General features: G+C 47.2%; 1 protein-coding gene across 1 annotated transcript; it reads left to right on the forward strand.

Annotated features, from left to right (window-relative positions):
- Window positions 1–2,183: 2,183 nt before the first annotated feature.
- LOC117885988 (tripartite motif-containing protein 54-like) lies at window positions 2,184–17,326 on the forward strand. Its single transcript, XM_034787594.1, has 11 exons — window positions 2,184–2,364; window positions 2,632–2,639; window positions 4,091–4,239; window positions 5,965–6,130; window positions 7,092–7,187; window positions 8,474–8,707; window positions 9,545–9,567; window positions 9,663–9,787; window positions 10,755–11,068; window positions 11,717–12,091; window positions 17,249–17,326. The coding sequence occupies exons 1-11, from the start codon at window positions 2,184–2,186 to the stop codon at window positions 17,324–17,326; spliced, it is 1,749 nt and encodes a 582-aa protein (XP_034643485.1).
- Window positions 17,327–17,609: the final 283 nt, after the last annotated feature.

Here is a 17,609-nt window from a genome sequence, read left to right on the forward strand (position 1 = left end):
CGTTAGCAGTTGTAAAAACAAAGGATTAAAGCATCTGAAAAGCAATTATATATGTATAGACATATATATATTTTGTTATGTAACTAAAGGACCATACTTTGAATTGTATGTAAGTAGATGTGGCTGTCTGAACTTTGTGGATTGTAACACTCGATACTACTGAGCTCCTGTACATACATACGGTTAAAGCAGAAGGAATTATTTTATGTTTTAGCATGGTAATGTGTAATGTATGTCTCAGTATAAACTAAAATAAAGATTGCTAAATTATCTGAAACCACTGTTGTAAAATAAATGTTTTCAATGCAGAAACATTTGGGTTTTTTCTTTCCTCTTTAATGCAACTTTCTTTGGCTACCGAGAGCATCACTCTGCGACGTCAACCACAGCACCGAGGGTGTTAACCTAGCACCTTTGAACACTTGTCCACATCATGAACATCACCACACACTTGGTGGTTGCTACTCAGAAGAGCCTGGAATTAGTAGGGGTGTAGGTTGGATTTCAGGTGAAGGGGGAGTTTTGCCTGTAGTCGATTTCACTAAAGATTTTCCTGTTGTTGAATGTGTATAGACCTGTTGGCTCTTGACTCATGTGAGTATTTAAATATCCTTCTTGAAATAACCAGGTTTAGGATTCTCGTACACTGGTGTTTCTCAACTTTTCCTCACCTCCGACCCCCAAATCACTCACATTTTTCTCCCATAACTCTACATCCCAGAATCTATTGTGCTATTTTGATTCAAAAGGCTTTTGTGATATGTAATGCAACATTACATTTTAGTTCCGTGTGTCATACATGCAAAAAGTAGGCACATTTAAAATACTGAACATGTAAATACATGAAGACAACTTAAATTTTCAAAAGGAAAAAAAAAAAAGCAAAACTTGCCATAAATGTCCAGAATTGTTGCATATACTTATAAAGCTTTACCAACAGACTGTTGGTTTTTCCAGAATTACATATGGAAAATAAACCTCATGCCACATTTATTCTGTTTGCTTTTATGAATTATTTGTATATGTGCTTAGATTAGCATTCTATTAATCTTTACCGGAGTAAACCTTCATAAATGTTATTTTATCATATAACGAGACCATTTGAATAAAATGGGAACTAGCATACATCATGTGAAGCCTGTAAGCTAGCACATCATATCTTTGCCTTGATAGAGCTAAGAATCCATAGGGTGTGGGAAAACAGTGCACATGTCTGTCAAGAACACATTAAAAAGGAGAGGTTGCCTTTTCCATCTTAGATACGTGGTCGCGGACACCATACTATCTGAGCACCTCGCAATCTTTTAATGTATTTATCCTCACAACACCCTGTGAGGTAGGGCAGTGTGATTGTCCCCCTTGTACAGATGGGGAAACCAAGGCAGAGAGGATAAGTGACTTTCCAAGGTCCTTCAGGAGGGTTGTGGCAGGGGCTTGAGCCCAGATCTCCCAAGTCTTAGGCTAGTGCTCCAACCACTGGATCATCCTTCCTCACTTTGCAACCTCTTATTTGAGTCGCAGTAATGGATGCTGTGCAAGATCAAGATTTATCCTGCAGTTAGTCTACTGCTGCTGTGGTAGGAGAAGTAGCCATTATGCAACCCTCTCTCCATCCCCTAATCAAACTGCTGAGCTTGTCTCCTGCCTGTTCTTTTAACGGCTCTCAATCTCACATTGTTTATATTTCAGCAGCACTCAAAGGTCCCCAGTCAGATTTTAGGGCTTCCTTGCACTAGGGGAACCCCTGTCCCAAAGAGCTTATGCGTACTGGATGCCTGGGTGTGTGCACCCTGGCTCTGTATGAACTTATTCAAATGTGCTTGAGTCCTTTTTCGCTTCACCACCTACAGTGGACGTCTCTGTTGGGTAATACACTGACACTGGGCTATGAAGTCAGACTGAGTGAGCCTTCTTTCCCTCCAGAGATGAGCAAGAACCTTAATAGGAACATGAGAGGAGAATAGCCTTAGCCATCAAATTCCTGGAGTCCTAAAGTGGAGCTGAAGCAGAGCCCCAGAGACCACCAGGCCAACAGCTGCATCCAGCACTTAACGTGTTTGGCAGGCTGCTTTCCCCTTCCATATCTTCCTGGGCTCCTCCTCGGTGCTTCCTTGTTCTGTTGCTTGAGTGCTGCTGGGTTTGGGGGAGCAGGGAGAGTCGAGGGCTGCATTGGCTTTCTTGTCATGTCGATCCAAATGGAATACAACTCCTATCGGAGGGATCACCCCATCGACAGCCTGGAGAGGCAGCTCATCTGCCCTATTTGCTTGGAGATGTTCACCAAACCTGTGGTAATCCTGCCTTGTCAGCACAACCTGTGCCGGAAATGTGCCAATGACATATTTCAGGTGAGTAATCCCACTTGCAGCCTTCTGCTCCTGGGGAGAGGGTTTTTTTTATTTATGTAATCCAATTGATACTGCAGGGTCCTGCGTCTGTGTTTGTAAGTAGGCGGGAAGAGGTCACACGGTTGGAATATGGATGGATCATTTGGGTAGGAAAGGGGAGTGCCCCCAAATTGTCCTCTTCATCAACCCTTTCCAGCTTCTGCTAAATTTTCACACACACAATCCTCTCAGGAAAGGAAATGAATCCACTGAACTCCTTTCCCGCTGGTCAGGGCTGTGTTAGCTCCCTCTGTCAAGGGACCTGGGAGCCTCAGAAACAATGATTTTAACAGCCCAGTTTGCTATGAGGTAGGAGCGAACTATCCCCTGTTCACAGATGGGGAGAGGTGAAATGAATTGGCCAAGGTCACACCGGGAGCCTGTGTGCAGAGCCAGGACTAATGTCGATCATCTGAGTTCCAGTCAAGTGCCTTGACCACAAGACCATCCTTTTACATCTGTCCCATGTTTCCTCATCCTGCACCCCCCTCCCAAATCAAGGAACACCGTCTATTTATAAAGTTAATGTATAGAAAGCTTGAGCAGAAAGTTGGGAGGGACCCAGCTTGCGTTACTCATGCATCTGATTCCCCTGTTAAGGGACCAATGTCCTTTTAAAATGTACGAAAATGCGAAGTGCTTCATTTCTGGGGCAAGAGAACATAGAGGTGATCTAGTAGTAGCTATGATGGTTGTCTGCTCCAGGCAGTCATAACATACACCTAGCAGTGTTGTAGAGAAGTTTGTGCGTAACGGGCCTCTAACAAAATGACTAAAGTTTCCCAAAAAGTCAAGCGATGTCTGTATGCACAAGAGCGAGAAATGTGGGTGAGCTGACTATAGACACGAGGGGCTGCAGTTGCCAAACATGTTAGGAAAAACTATTCTAGTGTGTTCATAAGGGATGGGCTGGCACATTGGCAGCTCAGTGACGCATCATTTTCTGTGGTGGCAATCTGGGCATTCATAGTAACACATGGCATTTTATTAAGAAGCACCACCACACCTGAGACAGGTCTGTAAGTCTTACTGTCTCCATTTTACAGATGCGAAGATGGAGTCACTGATGGGTGAAGTGACATGCACAAGGCTATGCTGGGAATCTGTTTGAGCCATGATCACAATATAGATGCTTTTAATCCTGTGCTTGGGCCATGGGATCAGGATCTCCCTCAGCATAAAGTGTTAATGTTCTCACATCACAGCAGACAGCAATGTTGGGTATGGTGATACCCTGAAGTTTTAATAGCTTTTTAACTCCTTCATGGCTCTTTGCATGATCACCACTGACATTGAAGGGCTAATTCCTTATCTGATTGAAATTAACTGAGAAGAACTGAGTGGAATAACCTTCTCTTGAAACATTAAGTTTTCTTTCTGGTAGCAGTACCAGAATTATCTTCTTGAGTCATGTGCGGATGGCTCAGCATAGCTGAGGGGTTATGCATATTCTTATTCCAACCCTTCTGTTGTCCTGGGGGATTTTCATCACCTGCCTTTGGGCTATTAAATATCCTGTGTTTACACTTAGCTGCTGCACTGCAATCCCTCCCTTTAAAAGTGCACCCTCCTCTCATTTTGCTTCCTATGTGACAGGTTGGCAGAGGGTGCTTCGGGTCATGTGATTCCTATCAAACCAGTCTGTGGCCAGCTGAGCAACCCACCTGTAGCGGCATCTAATGAAGATCCTTTTTGTCTTTCAGTCTCGTGGGACAACCTTGGGCTCCGCAGGCCGCTTTCGCTGCCCATCCTGTCGCCATGAGGTGGTGCTGGACAGGCACGGTGTCTATGGCCTGCAGAGGAATCTACTCGTGGAGAACATCATTGATATTTACAAACAGGAGTCAGCGAGGTATCCCAACACGGGGTGTGTGTGTGTGTGTGTGTGTGTGTGAGAGAGAGAGAATCAGTACAGCCTGCAGACTCTGTAACGTGTCTCCTTGCAAAATATTATTCAGCCATTAGAGGTCTCTGTGTACTGTCTAGAGTTCCAGACAGGCTCCACTCCCTGGTAAAGAAAGAAATCAAAGCTAAACATCAGCCTGTGGGGAAGCCTGGTTGTGTCTATCGTTGTCACTGTTTTCTTTAATCAATGTCTTCTGCGTAAGAGCGTTGATTCCATAGATTACGACCGACTCGACTGCCTCTGTGTAAACGAGATGGCAACTCCAGATCAAACCTGCCCACTTCATAAGTCAAAAAAAGAGTTTTTCTAACCGTTAACTCACTGTGGGATCTGAGAGAAAAACTGGAGTCTTTCCTTTTCATGCATCATCACCTTGTACTAAAGGTCTTACAGGCCAAACTGCTTTCTATAGTACCTTTGCCTCCGGGGCGTTTGCACGTCTGCAAGTAGAACTTAGCAAACGAGTCTGTTGATGACCCACAAGCGGGAACAGAACCCTGCTTCCCCGCTCTCAGCTGGGTTGGCTCTGCAGGGCTAACAGAAGTAAAAAAGGGGGGAATCTTCCTTACTAAAGTCAGCAGAGCTGGGGTGCCCCGTTGATGTACGTACGCATTGTGAGAGACAGTCCCTGCCCCAAAGAGATTACAGTGTAAGTAGACAAGATAGACCAAGGGGGTGAGGGGCACAGAGTGGGAAGTGACTGGCCCTCAGTTGGGGACTGGGAGCAGAACCCAGATCTCCTGACCTCCTCCCATCCACTGGATGCTGCCTCCCCTTGTTCATTTCCTGTTCCTGCTGATTTTGGTAGGACGGAAATGAGGTGAGCCTCTGTGGTACTAACACCAGTGCAGAACTCCTAGCAGAGGGCACCGCTCACCTAGCGCTGCAGCTGGTTGGTTTCCATTGCTCCGGAGCAGGGGTGGGCAAACTTTTTGGCCCGAGGGCCTCATCGGGGTGTGAAACTGTATGGAGGGCCGGGTAGGGAAGGCTGTGCCTCCCCAAACAGCCTGGCCCCTGCCCCCATCTGCCCCCTCTCACTTCCCGCCCCCTGACTGCCACCCTCAGAACCCCCAATCCATCCAACCCCTCCTGCTCCTTGTCCCCTGACCACCCCCGCCATTAACCGCCCCCCGGCCCCACCCCCTATCCAATCCCCCCATTCCCCATCCCCTGCCCCCCTGAACCTCTGCCCCATCCAACCCCCCCTGCTCCCTGTCCCCTGACTGCCCCCTGGAACTCCCTGCCCCATATCCAACCCCCCAGCCCCGGTTCCTTACTATGCCTCTCAGAGCAGCATGTCTGGAGCCACACCTCCCACCGGAGCCTGCCGCGCTGCTCTGCAGGAGCGCGCAGCCCCGCCGCCCAGAGCGCTGCCCACGCGGCGGCATGGCTGCGGAGGAGTGGGAACAGCAGGGGAGGGGCCGGGAGCTGGCCTCCCCAGCCAGGAGCTCAAGGGCCAGGCAGGACGGTCCCATGGGCTGGATGTGGCCCGTGGGCCGTACTTTGCCCACCTCTGCCCTGGAGCCTGGGTCTCAGTACTGACTTCTCAGCATCTACCCTATTGGGCTTCAGGCCTTGGCACTGGTAGGAGGAAGAAAAAATAAAACCCCATCTTGACTTTCCGCCTTTCCGCCTCTCTCTCATATGCCGTCTCCCCCCATTTAGCTCCAGACCTCTGTTAAAGACAGAACACCCAAGCTGCGAAGAGCATGAGGAAGAAAAGATCAACATCTACTGCATGACGTGTGGGGTGCCCACCTGCTCCCTCTGCAAGGTCTTCGGGGAGCACAAGGAGTGTGAAGTAGCTCCCCTGTCGGACATCTACATGAAACAGAAGGTTGGCCTCTCCCTGGCATTTGCTCACAGGGGTGCCTGGTACCTGGATCATTGCTACCAGGGTGGATGGGAGAGCGTTGGGCATCTCAGACTTTTGAGAGCGCAGACTTTTGTCCACTCCAGGCTCTGCTGCGAGGGTCCTAGACAAAATGAAGATTTAAAATTATGCCTATATACCAGCAGTTCTCCCACTGCATCCAGTGTAGGTCCTGCCCACTAGAGAAGACCATTCAGAAGCTTCAGGTGCTGAGTTCAGCGTTACTGTTCATTCACCCCACTAGTATATAGGGACCATGCAGAACATGCAACAAGATAGACCAGAGGTTCATTGGGGTGTGGGGGAGGTAGGGAGATGGTGCACACAGTATGCCAGCACTGTCCACCTAAGGATCTCAAAGACTTTTATGCTCATTAATTAAGTCTCACAACACCCATGTCAGGCACATGTTATCTCCTCCTAACAGATGGAGAAGCTGACGTATGGAGGTAAGACCATGACTTCCTCAAAGTCACACTGGGATCAGGATGCTGTGGGTCTCCTGATTCCAGTCCTACACTCTAACTTGCACTTGGTGAGAGAAATTCAAAGCCAGACTGTGTGTTTTTGGTGGGGACAGTGCTGTCAACAGATGTACAGAGACTTAGATGGGTCTTGGGGTGGGGTGGGAAGATACTGATGTCTTATTTATCCAGCACCCCCCGGAAGAGGTGCTCGGGAACACTACACACATGGTGACAGCATGAAGCCATTCTCTCTTGTCTTTGAAAATGTGACGCTTGCCTTCCACCACAGCAGGCACCTGTGCTGGGAACCAGGGTGGTAGTGAACAAGGGAATGGGCTGTCACAGCGGCAGGCTCTTTGGAGCTTGGACCATCTTCTCCTGGTGTCTTGTGTGCTGCTGGCCATGTTCTCGGTGCTGAATGGTAAATGATCTGAGCGCACTCTCTCTCTTTCCCACAGTCTGCGCTGACAGATGGGATTGGAGCCCTTGTGGCCACCAATGACAGAATCCAGGTCTTCATCGATAACTTGCAAGGCACATGCAAGAACATCGAGGTACTGCATGCAGGTCTTCAGGATCCTGTTTGGGGAGGAGGAGGGGGAACCCCATAAAACAGTTCTGAGCTCAGAGAGGGGAAGCTCGTTAGGCCCAGATAGTTTGGAAGCTCCTGCTGTTGGCACAGATGCATTTTTCCTTTAGTTTGCTGCATTTGAAGACGACCTGGAAAGCCAAAGTCCCGGTCTGCTCTGCATGGACACTCCATGACAGGAATTTGCTGTTATGTCCTAATAGTTTTTTCTTTGCACTGTGATACAATGAGTGATGTTTCTCTAGCTGGCTTTTGTGGGGCTGCATTTCAGCGGCCAAGTGCCTAAGATATCATTCTAAGGTACCTTCCATCTGAGGCTGTCAAAGGGCTCTACTGGCAATAATGAATTAAGCCTCCCAACCTCCCCGTGAGGTAGAGAAGTTCATTATCCCCTTTTGCAGTTGGGGAGGCTGCAAAGCAGTGGGGATGTATCTTGATCACACAGTGGTGGATCTGGGATTAGAACCATGGAGTCCTGACTCCCACAGCTAAGCTTCTCAGGAATTTTTTGTCAAAATGACCTGTAGTTTCAGCAAAGTCAAAGGTCTTTGCTGTTTTTCGTGTTTGCTCAATATTTTAAATTTTCCATTGGGATAAAGGACATTTTGCTTTCAGTCAACCCAGCTTGAAATATTTTGGTTTGGTGAGCTGACCTGAAACATTTCATTTTGAGTCAGTCCAACATTAGTCTGTATTTGCCTATAGAACTGTGGCGTCTCATGCAAGATGTAGTTTGGGTGTTTTATGTTCCCATTCTCTCATATGGGGCAGGCTCCTTATCTGGACTGCATCTCCCATGATGCATGTTGATCTCAGCTGACTGAGCAGCATAGTGCATTATGGGAGTCACTTGACTGTGGCACAGGAAATGAACTCCAGAAATGATGTTTCAAAACTGGCATTTTTGGGAAGGTTTCATTGGGTGAATTTTTTTTGAGATGTCAACTTCATCCCAACTAAAGCCAATGTCAAAATATCAGAATTTCCCACGGGATGGAAATTCCAATTTTCACTTCACTCTACCCAGATCTTTGCTTCAATTATGAAATCATGCTTCATCCTCTATAGCTTTGGGGGGCGTTGGAATCCTTTTTTTTTTTTTGAAATGCTCAATACAAATTTCAGCTCTAGTATTACTAATGAAAAAGTATATTCAGCCCGGGCTCCTCACCTCATGAATCAACTGTCGAAACCGATGTCTAAGCCAAGCCAATTGAGTTGGTGACTGTGCTCTTTGCATCCTTCGAGCAGGACAACGGCAAGGCCCAGAAGCAGGCTCTGTGTGAGAAGTTTGACCGCATGTATGCCATCTTGGAGGAGAGGAGGAAGATTATGCTGCAGAGGATCACTTATGAACAGGAGGAGAAGACCCAGCACCTGAAGTCCCTCACCAGGTCGTACAGTGAACACACTGAGTCATCCTCCAAGCTGGTGGATGCAGCGTTGCAGTCCATGGAGGAGCTGCAGATGGCCGTCTTTGTGCAGGTAACGTAGCAGGAGGTCTGAGTGGCCGTGGTCTCCTTGTTCAATCTTGGGTCTCCTGTTGCCACGGAGAACCAGTATACTTTGTTTCCCAGAGCCAAGAGATGAACAGGGTAGGGGGAAGTCATGAGTAGGACAAGACTGGCTTTAAAATATAAGCAAGGCATGTATTTGCTTTTCAAGGCAGGCTTGCAACTCAGTGCCATGGGAATGGAGTCATGTCTTCCTTTCCCACCAACACCTTGATAGCTTGGAGTCACCCTCTTGCTTGAGATCCTTCAAGTCAAGGAAGGTATGGCTCTGGAATAAGGAGTTGGCACCACTTTTAAGGCAGAGGAAACTAGGCTCTTGAGCAGACAGCTTCTGTAGGGAAAACCCTAAGAACATCCAGGCTCGAGGAGAGCACTTGGGCTGGGCTTTGTGCTTGTTTGTTGTTGTTTGCGTTCACAATTAAGCCAAACCCTAAATGTGGTGTATTGGATTTATACACAGTGTGAATCCTTTATAAGGCGCAGGATGGGCAGGGATGGTGCCCAAGCCTCTGTCAGAAGCTGGGAATGGGTGACAGGGGATGGATCATTTGATGATTCCCTGTTCTGTTCATTCCCTCTGGGACACCTGGCATTGGCCACTGTCGGAAGACAGGATACTGGGCTAGATGGACCTTTGGTCTGACCCAGTGTGGCTGTTCTTATGTGGGAACTCCATCTGTTGTGTGTGTGGGTGTGTGTGTGTGTGTGTGTCTCTCACACACACACACACTCGCCAAGTTTTTACCTTGATTTTAGTTCTATTCCCATAATCTCACCTTTCTTCTCTTCTCCTTCTCGGTCTACTCAGAATTCCAAAGTTCTCATACAGAAGTAAGTAGAACTCCCTATTTTTATGTTCACATTCTGACCCCAATTTCTCTGAGGGACTGGATCATCTGGGATCGTATCTTCATTTCCTTTCCCAGAATTTCTGAGGTGACCCAGAGCTGTGAAGTGGAGGCGCTGGAGTCTGGTTATGACAATATGGAGCACTATGCTGTGGATTTCAATGCCGAGGAGCGGGTGCTGTATCAGTTGGACTTCATTAAAGGTGAGAGGAAATGATCCGGGCTGGTCAGAAATGGGAGCCTTGGAGAGGAGGGTTTGCTGGTCTGTCTGTAAGCTCACAATGCTCCGTTCACCGTGGTATCAGGGGCTACTTCAACCAGTGTAAAAACTTTCCTCCTTTTCTTGATTCTAATGTCACTTGTGTCCCAGTTCTGCCACCTTGTCCATTTCACTGGTCGCTGATTTCAGTGGGACAATGTGTACTCCTGAATATCAGCAAGGGTGTCAGAATCCAGCCGTTGTCCTGTCTTTGTCGGGGAGGAGCCGAGAGCCTTTTTCCTTGCATTGGACGTTTGTCCCTGTTACACCTACCAGAGGCCCATTGGCTGCTCCTCTGAAAGCCGCCTCCTTGGGGTTCTCCACTCTGTGTCCTGGGATGGACGCATTGGAGGTGCAGTGCTGTGTTCATTGGATGCATTTCTCATGAATGAGTGAAGGAAAGAGGCAGGGAGGGAGACTGCTGGTGAGCAAAGAGAATGAGAGACGTGGTGTAGGATGCCACAGAACCAGCACCTCTTGGTACCTTTGTGCTGTGTTCAGTTGGGGAACCTTTTCCTCCTAAAGGGAAGCACCCAGGGTTGAATCCAAAGCCCACTGAAGTCAGTGGAGAGGTTCCTATTCACCCCAATGGGCTTTGGATCCGGGTTCCAATCTCTATTCCATTCTGGGTACAGGAATCCAGCTCGGCTCCTTCCCCGTCAGCAGAATCCCCATTTGAGTTGTTCTTCCCCAGAATCCATTCACGCTGGGGAGGGACCGCTGGGTATTTTCAGTAATTCTCCTATTTCCCTGTAAATGGATAGACCAAGGGGTTCCCCTGCTCTGAGACGTCCTCAGCTGACAGTTCTGCTGACGGCCGGCCCCTATGAAATCTAGGGGTCTGTGCCCATCTGGACTAGGTGCTGTCTGCATCCCTTTCACACTGCCAGGGCTATCTATTATCCTTGTAGTTGATGAGTCTGAAGAAGGGGCAGAGGAAGGAGAGGAAGATGCGGTGTGGGGGGATGCTGAAGGTGCAGCAGCAGAGTTTGTGGCAGAAGGGCAAGTGGCCAACAGTGAGGGCAGAGAGGAGCCCCTGAACGTCCCTGCGGATGGAAAGGAAGAGGAGGCCGAAGGAAAAGCCCTGATGTTAAAGGAAGCTGAGAGTGAAACTGCTGGGGAAACTGATGCTGTGGCTAAACTACCAGGTTCATCTCAAGCTGCGGAGTCGGATGTCCCAGCTGGCAAAGAGGGAGTGGAGAGAGAGCCGGGCACTGCCCAGCAGGTAATGGCTTCAGGACTCTCCTGATCACTACAACAGGGATGCGGAAGGACCCGGGCCACGCACGTGCTGTGGTAGGATTGTCCTCTCAACAGCCAGGGACACACTCATGCGTGACATACGAGTGAGGCGTGTATGCATAGCCAAGCGCGTGTGACGGGTCAGTGTGCACATGTGTAATATAATCCCCATTAGGGTGGTCTAGGCCAATGGCCCTCATCTTCTCCAGACCAGAACCCGCCTCTCCCCCCATTGAGCAACCTGGTGGTTGTGACTGTCCTGAGACCTGTTTGCACCCTCCCAACTTAACCCCCCCCCATCCTACACTATCCTGAAAGTGCTTCACAGAGGAGTTGCAGAGCTGAGGGAGTGGAGGAGTTCAGGATTCATGAAATCCTGCCCCCAGCCCACCCTTGTTCCAGTGATAGATGGTGTCATTAAAGACACTGGACCCTGAAGCAGCACCCTTCTGACCCATTGTCAGAGATGTTTGAGAAGGAAAAATCCTGGTCAGGTCATTCGGCCCATCTCCCCCACGTCTTGACAAGGTTTCTAGAAGGCATCAGGTATAAATTCCTTCCCCACCCGAGCATTTCCCTTACAGCTTTTCTCGCCACCTCCCTTTCCCCCTCCCTGGTGTTTGCTTTTTAGAAGGATGCAGCTGGTTCAGATGGGGCTGCTGTATCATGCATCCTGGGAGATGCTCAGGGGTCCGGGACAGAAGCTGCCGTGTCTAGCAACGCCTTGCCAATGATCGCCCCAAATCTTGCCCTCCAAAATAACCCCACGGGAAATGCCCTTGACACCCCAGCTGAATCCGCAGCCCAGGGCAGGGGAGCTACTGAGACAGAAGAAGCCACTTGCTTTGTCCCAGAAGAAGCCACTTGCTTTGTCCCAGCCGAGACATTCAGCACCTCGGACAGCTCAGCCGAGAGCAAGAAGGAGGTTGACCCAAGCAACTGCGGTGCCAGTCCCGCCAAAGGCAGCGCGGAGGGGGGACTAGCTGTGGCATCTGGCTGCAGCCAGGTCAGTGAGATCCTCAGTTTGAGGCTATCTGTTGTCACTCCAGCTGGGTGTCCATTGATTGCACATTAGTGTGGGTGCGTTAGCAATACATTGTGTGGCATTGGGAAGTGATCCAGGAAACCTTCCAGCTGAGAAGTGGGTATTCACCCAGGAAAGCTTATGCTCCAATACGTCTGCTAGTCTAGAAGGTGCCACAGGACTCTTGGTCGCTTTTTACAGATCCAGACTAACACGGCTACCCCTCGGATACTTCCAGAGTTTGTTACACCCAGAGAGAGAACAAAATGGAACTGGGAACAATTGTTCATCCACATGGTTTTTTTTCTTAATGGGGAAAAAATGCAGATTTGGCAACAAGGAAACATTTGTGTCAGTTTCACCTTAATTGTTGTGGCTGGAATTCCACCCCCCCCCCCGCCCCAGAAATAATCCAAATAATCCACATTTGATTTGGCATTTTCAAAATGAAATGTTTCCATGGTTTTGGTCTGAAATAAGCAACAGAGGGTCCTGTGGCACCTTTAAGACTAGCAGATGTATTGGAGCATAAGCTTTCGTGGGTAAGAACCTCACTTCTTCAGATGCAAGGTTCTTACCCACGAAAGCTTATGCTCCCAATACTTCTGTTAGTCTTAAAGGTGCCACAGGACCCTCTGTTGCTTTACAGATTCAGACTAACAGGGCTACCCCTCTGATACTTGGTCTGAAATGACATTTTTTGTTTAGAAATGTCTTTTAATGTTATTAAAGGAACAATACCAAAAGGTTTGTCAAGAAGCCTGAAACTGAAATGAAACATTTCATTTTGGGTTGAAGAAAAACATTTAGTTTGGCCTGATATGATCTTTTTATGGACTTTTTGATTCACTGAAAATTCACTGGACATTTTTTCTTGAGTTTGACCAGAAATAATCCCTCCCCTCTCCCCAATTTTTGGCATTGTCAGTGAACTGAAAAACCTGTTTTTCTCTAAATGTAAGTGCTGGGGTTTTTTCCTCTATTATTCAAGAAATGTTCTGGAATCTTTAATTTCTGGATAGTCACCATGGGTGGGTGGGATCTTCATTCAATACCTTACCCATGGAAGGCTCTGAGACCAGTTCAGCACCACCCTACCACTGCACTGCAGCAGCTGTGATGGGTCTAACTCCAAAACCTGGTGTAACTTGTGTCCTTTAGATGCAGAGGAGACAGTGCTGCTGGCCAAGCTGCAGCAATAAATCCCTGCAGAAGTGGGAAGGGAAGAGAATGCGAACTGGTGCACGGGAATCGTCCCCCATTGCTGGTCACCTTTCATATATTAGTCTTCCCTATTTTCATACTGGGCACTTACTTTTGCAGGCAGAGTTCTCCAAATGCCAGAAACAATCCTCTGACTGTTAGAATAATAGAATTATGGAAAAATAGGGCTTGAAGGGACCTCAAGAAGTCACCAAGTCCAGCCCCCTCCACTGAGGCAGGATCAAGTTATCCCTGACAAGTCTCTGTCCAACCTGGTCTTAGAAACCTCCAATGGTGGAGGCTTGGAAGCCTATTACAGAGTTTAACTATCCTTATAGTTAGGTAAACTTTCTAAATTTCCCTTCAGATTAAGCCCATTACTTCTCGTCCTACCATGAGTGGACACTGAGAATAATTGGTCACTGTCCTCTTTCTAACAGCCCTGAACATATTTGGAAGACTGTTATCAGATCTCCCCTCCGCCTTCTTTTCTCAAGATGAAACATCCCCAGATTTTTTAACCTTTCCTTATAGGTCAGGGTTTTTATCATTTGCTAGCTCTCCTCTGGACTCTCTCCAATTTGTCCATATCTTTCTTAAAGAGTGGCACCCAGATTTGAACATAGTCCTCCAGCTGAGGCCCCATAAGTGCAGAATAGAGTGGGACAGTCACCTCCCATGTCTTACATACAACATTCTTGTTAATACACCCCAGAATTATATTAGCCTTTTTTGCAACTGCGTCACATTGTTGGCTCGTATTCAATTTATGATCCACAAAAACCCCATATCCTTTTCAGAAGTACTACCACCTAGCCAGGTATTCCCCATTTTGAAATTGGGCATTTGGTTTTTCCTTCCTAAGTGAATTACTTTGCACTTGTCTTTACTGAATTTGATCTTGATGATTTTAAACCAATTCTCTAATTTGTCAAGATCATTTTGAATTCTAATCCTGTCCTCCAAAGTTCTTGAAATGCAACCCCTCCTAGCTTGGTGTTACCGGCAGATTTTATAAGCATACTCTCCACTCCATTACCCACGTCATTCATTAAAATATTGAATAGTACTGGCCCCCCAGGACCACACTAGGTATGCTCTCCCATTTTGATAGCAACTCATTGATAACTACTCTTTGAGTACAGTCTTTCAATCAGTTATGCACCCACTTAATAGTAATTTAATCTTGACCACATTTCACTAGTTTGCTTATGTGAATGTCATGTAAGACTATGTCAAAAGCCTTTCTAAAATCAAGATATAGCATGTTTACTGCTTCCTCCTCATCTACTAGGCTGATGACCCTGTCAAAGAAGGAAATTAGATTGGTTTGGCATGATTTGTTCTTGACAAGTCCATGCTGGGTATTGCTTATAACCCTATTAAAGATTCGTAGCTTCCAAGGCCAGAAGGAACCATTGTGATCATCTTGTCTGATATCCTGGGTAGCACAGGCCAGAGAACTGCCCCCAAATAATTCCTAGAGCAGATGCTTTTAGAAAAACATCCAGTCTTGATTTAAACATTGTCATTGATGGAGAATCTACCACGACCCCTGGTAAATTGTTCCAATGGTTAATTACTCTCACCATTAAAAATGTATAATTTATTTTCAATCTGAATTTATCTAGCTTCAATTTCCAGCCATTGGATTGTGTTATACTTTTCTGCCAGATAGAAGAGCCCATTATCAAATATGTGTTCCCCCATAAAGATACTTAGATGTCACCTCTTAACCTTCTCCTTTATTATTATCCGCTAGCTGCATACAAACTGATGGACAGTATCTTTCCAGGTGTTGAAGTTAGGCTGACTGGATTATAATTCTTCAGGTCCTCTTTGTTCCTCTTTTTAAAGATAGGCACTAAGTTTGCCCTTCTCTGGATTTCTGGGACCTGACCTTTCTTCCTCGAGTTCTTGAAGATAATTGCTAATGTTTCCAAGATTGCTTCATCTAGATCCTTAAGTACCCTAGCATGAACTTAATCAAGCCCTGCTGACTTGAATATATCTAATGTATCCAAATATTCTTTAACCTGTTCTTTCTCTGTTTTGGCTTTCACTGCTTCCTCCTTGTTGTTAATATTAATTGTGTTGAGTATCTGGGCACCATTAACCTTTTTAGTGAATACTGAAATAAAATAGGCATTAAAAACCTCAGTCGTCTTGGTGACATCAGTTATTAGCTCTCCTTCCCCTCTAAGTACAGGACCTACACTTTCCTTCATCTTTCTCTTGCTCCTAATGTATTTAAAGAACCTCCGTTCACCTCGGTATGGTTATTACACTTCCAGATCTTTCTGAAGATCAGCCTTTTCAAAGAGAACCTGTCCAGGATCAGGGAAGCAGCCAGTGGCTCCCTTTTTCATCCTTCTCTCAACTGTGAGATACTGGGCCAGATTCTATGTAACTATTCACCAACAGCCGTTAAGAACTTGAGGTGCACTCATGTGAAGAGTTAACATCACTGACCACTTCTTTGCCAGCACAGACTGTGCATAAATGGCCCTGTTTTAACAATGAAACTATTCTTCCCATCCCCAGTGGAAAATAGACGGTTTTAGGTATTTCTTACATTTTATTTTACAGCTGGGAAAAAATGTACTTTTAAAAAAAGACCCCAGAATAACTCCCAAGCATTATCCCTGACAAGCTTCGTGATGATCAAACTTTATTTCCCTTCTAGGCTGGGGGACCTGAACCTTGCCTGCTCGAACTAAATGTATTTTTAGACTCTGTTCCCGTCCTCCTCTTTCTGAAGGATTGTTACAATATAATGATGCTCTGCACTTGTGCAGCGCCTTTCATCTCAAAGGCTCTTGCAGAGATGGGTGCTCGTTTCCCCTTCTGTAATGGAGCTAATGAGGCGCTGTGAGGACAGATTCTCAAACAGTGGCCTGTGCATGCATCAGGTAATTGCTCATGCAAATCACTATTTGGATGGATTTGCACCAAGTTACTGAACTTGCACTCACAGATTAAACACCCAACCTGTCTGAAAGTCCATTCCATCCTGAACTATCAACCCGGGGTTGTTTAGATCCCAGCTAAGTGGAAGGGAGCGGAGGGGGCAATATGGATACAGTTGAGAACCACTGTTCAGGGTCATCTGTGTCCTAGTGTCTCTAGCTGGTTCTCTAAGAACAGACAGTCAGAGAGAAGCACTCCATCTTTCAGCCCGCTGAGGCCAGAGGTGGGTAGGACACGATGTGGCATAGACACACAATGAGGGTCACCACCAAAATGATTCCGGCCGAAAACTGAAAATGGGGTGAGATTCCTAAAGGCCTCTCTTGATGAGTCTTGAATGCTGCTGTAAGCAATTGTCAGCAGTCAACGAGAGGGGGCTCTACGTGACATGGGGGCTTTGGTGCTGGAATGAATGGGCTGCCTCACAACGAAGGGCAATTGAGGAGGCCTGGGGAATATGGCATATCATGATTGTTTGTATTACCCTAGACCAGGACCTCATTGTGGTAGGTGCGGTACAAACCTAGAACAGATTGTCCCAGCACCAAGGAGTTTACAGGATTGACAGGAGCCTATGGACTGTCCCCTGCCTTCCTTGCTTCTATGTTTCCTACAGAGAGGGCACCGCTTGCTGTTTGCTGTACATCCCCATTCCTTTGCCTTCATTCCCATCTGATCACAGCCTTGGGTGTGTGTCTCATTCTCCACCAGGCTGTAGCTTTGTGCCTTTCAGTGCTGGCCTGGGTGATCATCCTTTGGAACTCAGTGGCCGTGTGCCTTCTCCGGGGCTGGGAGTGTGGCGTTTCAAGCCAGGTATAATACCCTGAACCACAGATGGTTCCTGAGCTCCCTCATTCCCTCCCCCTCTGTTAGAGAGCAGGTGAGAGAGTTACAAGGGATGGGATGAGGTGCTTGCCTCTGCTCTCTGGAGCAGCACTGAATATAGGCTCCTTCCTGCTTTTTCAGGACCCCTCTGTGGTGGATGGGAAGAGTGAAGAAACCAGTGAAACTCCATTTGGGAGTAACTTCAATCCTGCTCTGTGATGTCAAGACAAGGTGGGTGCAGAGCTCCTTCTGCTTCCTGGGGTGGGCGATTCCCCACTGCCCCCAAGCCCTTGCCCTCCTTTTTCATGGGAAGAGCCACCCTTGGCTGAGACTGGGCAGGGAGACACTGGGTAATTCGCATTGGTTTCTTACCTCAATAATAGTACATAATACATTAGCATCCTGATATTCAGAGGCACCGAACACCTACAAATCGGACACAAGTTGTAGGTGCTCAGCACAGCTGACGTCAGGCTTTTTGTTTCTAATTTGTAGTGAAGTT

This window comes from Trachemys scripta, chromosome 12 (genome assembly GCF_013100865.1).
Source record: "Trachemys scripta elegans isolate TJP31775 chromosome 12, CAS_Tse_1.0, whole genome shotgun sequence".
Lineage (NCBI taxonomy): Eukaryota > Metazoa > Chordata > Testudines > Emydidae > Trachemys > Trachemys scripta.

Excerpts from the sequence above, each read along its gene's own strand:
- LOC117885988 (XM_034787594.1), top strand. The coding sequence starts at position 2,184 with ATGTCGATCCAAATGGAATACAACTCCTATCGGAGGGATCACCCCATC. Across the intron at positions 4,240-5,964 it reads TACAAACAGGAGTCAGCGAG|ACCTCTGTTAAAGACAGAAC; the intron begins GTATCCCAACAC and ends ATTTAGCTCCAG. Across the intron at positions 12,092-17,248 it reads TGGCATCTGGCTGCAGCCAG|GACCCCTCTGTGGTGGATGG; the intron begins GTCAGTGAGATC and ends CTGCTTTTTCAG.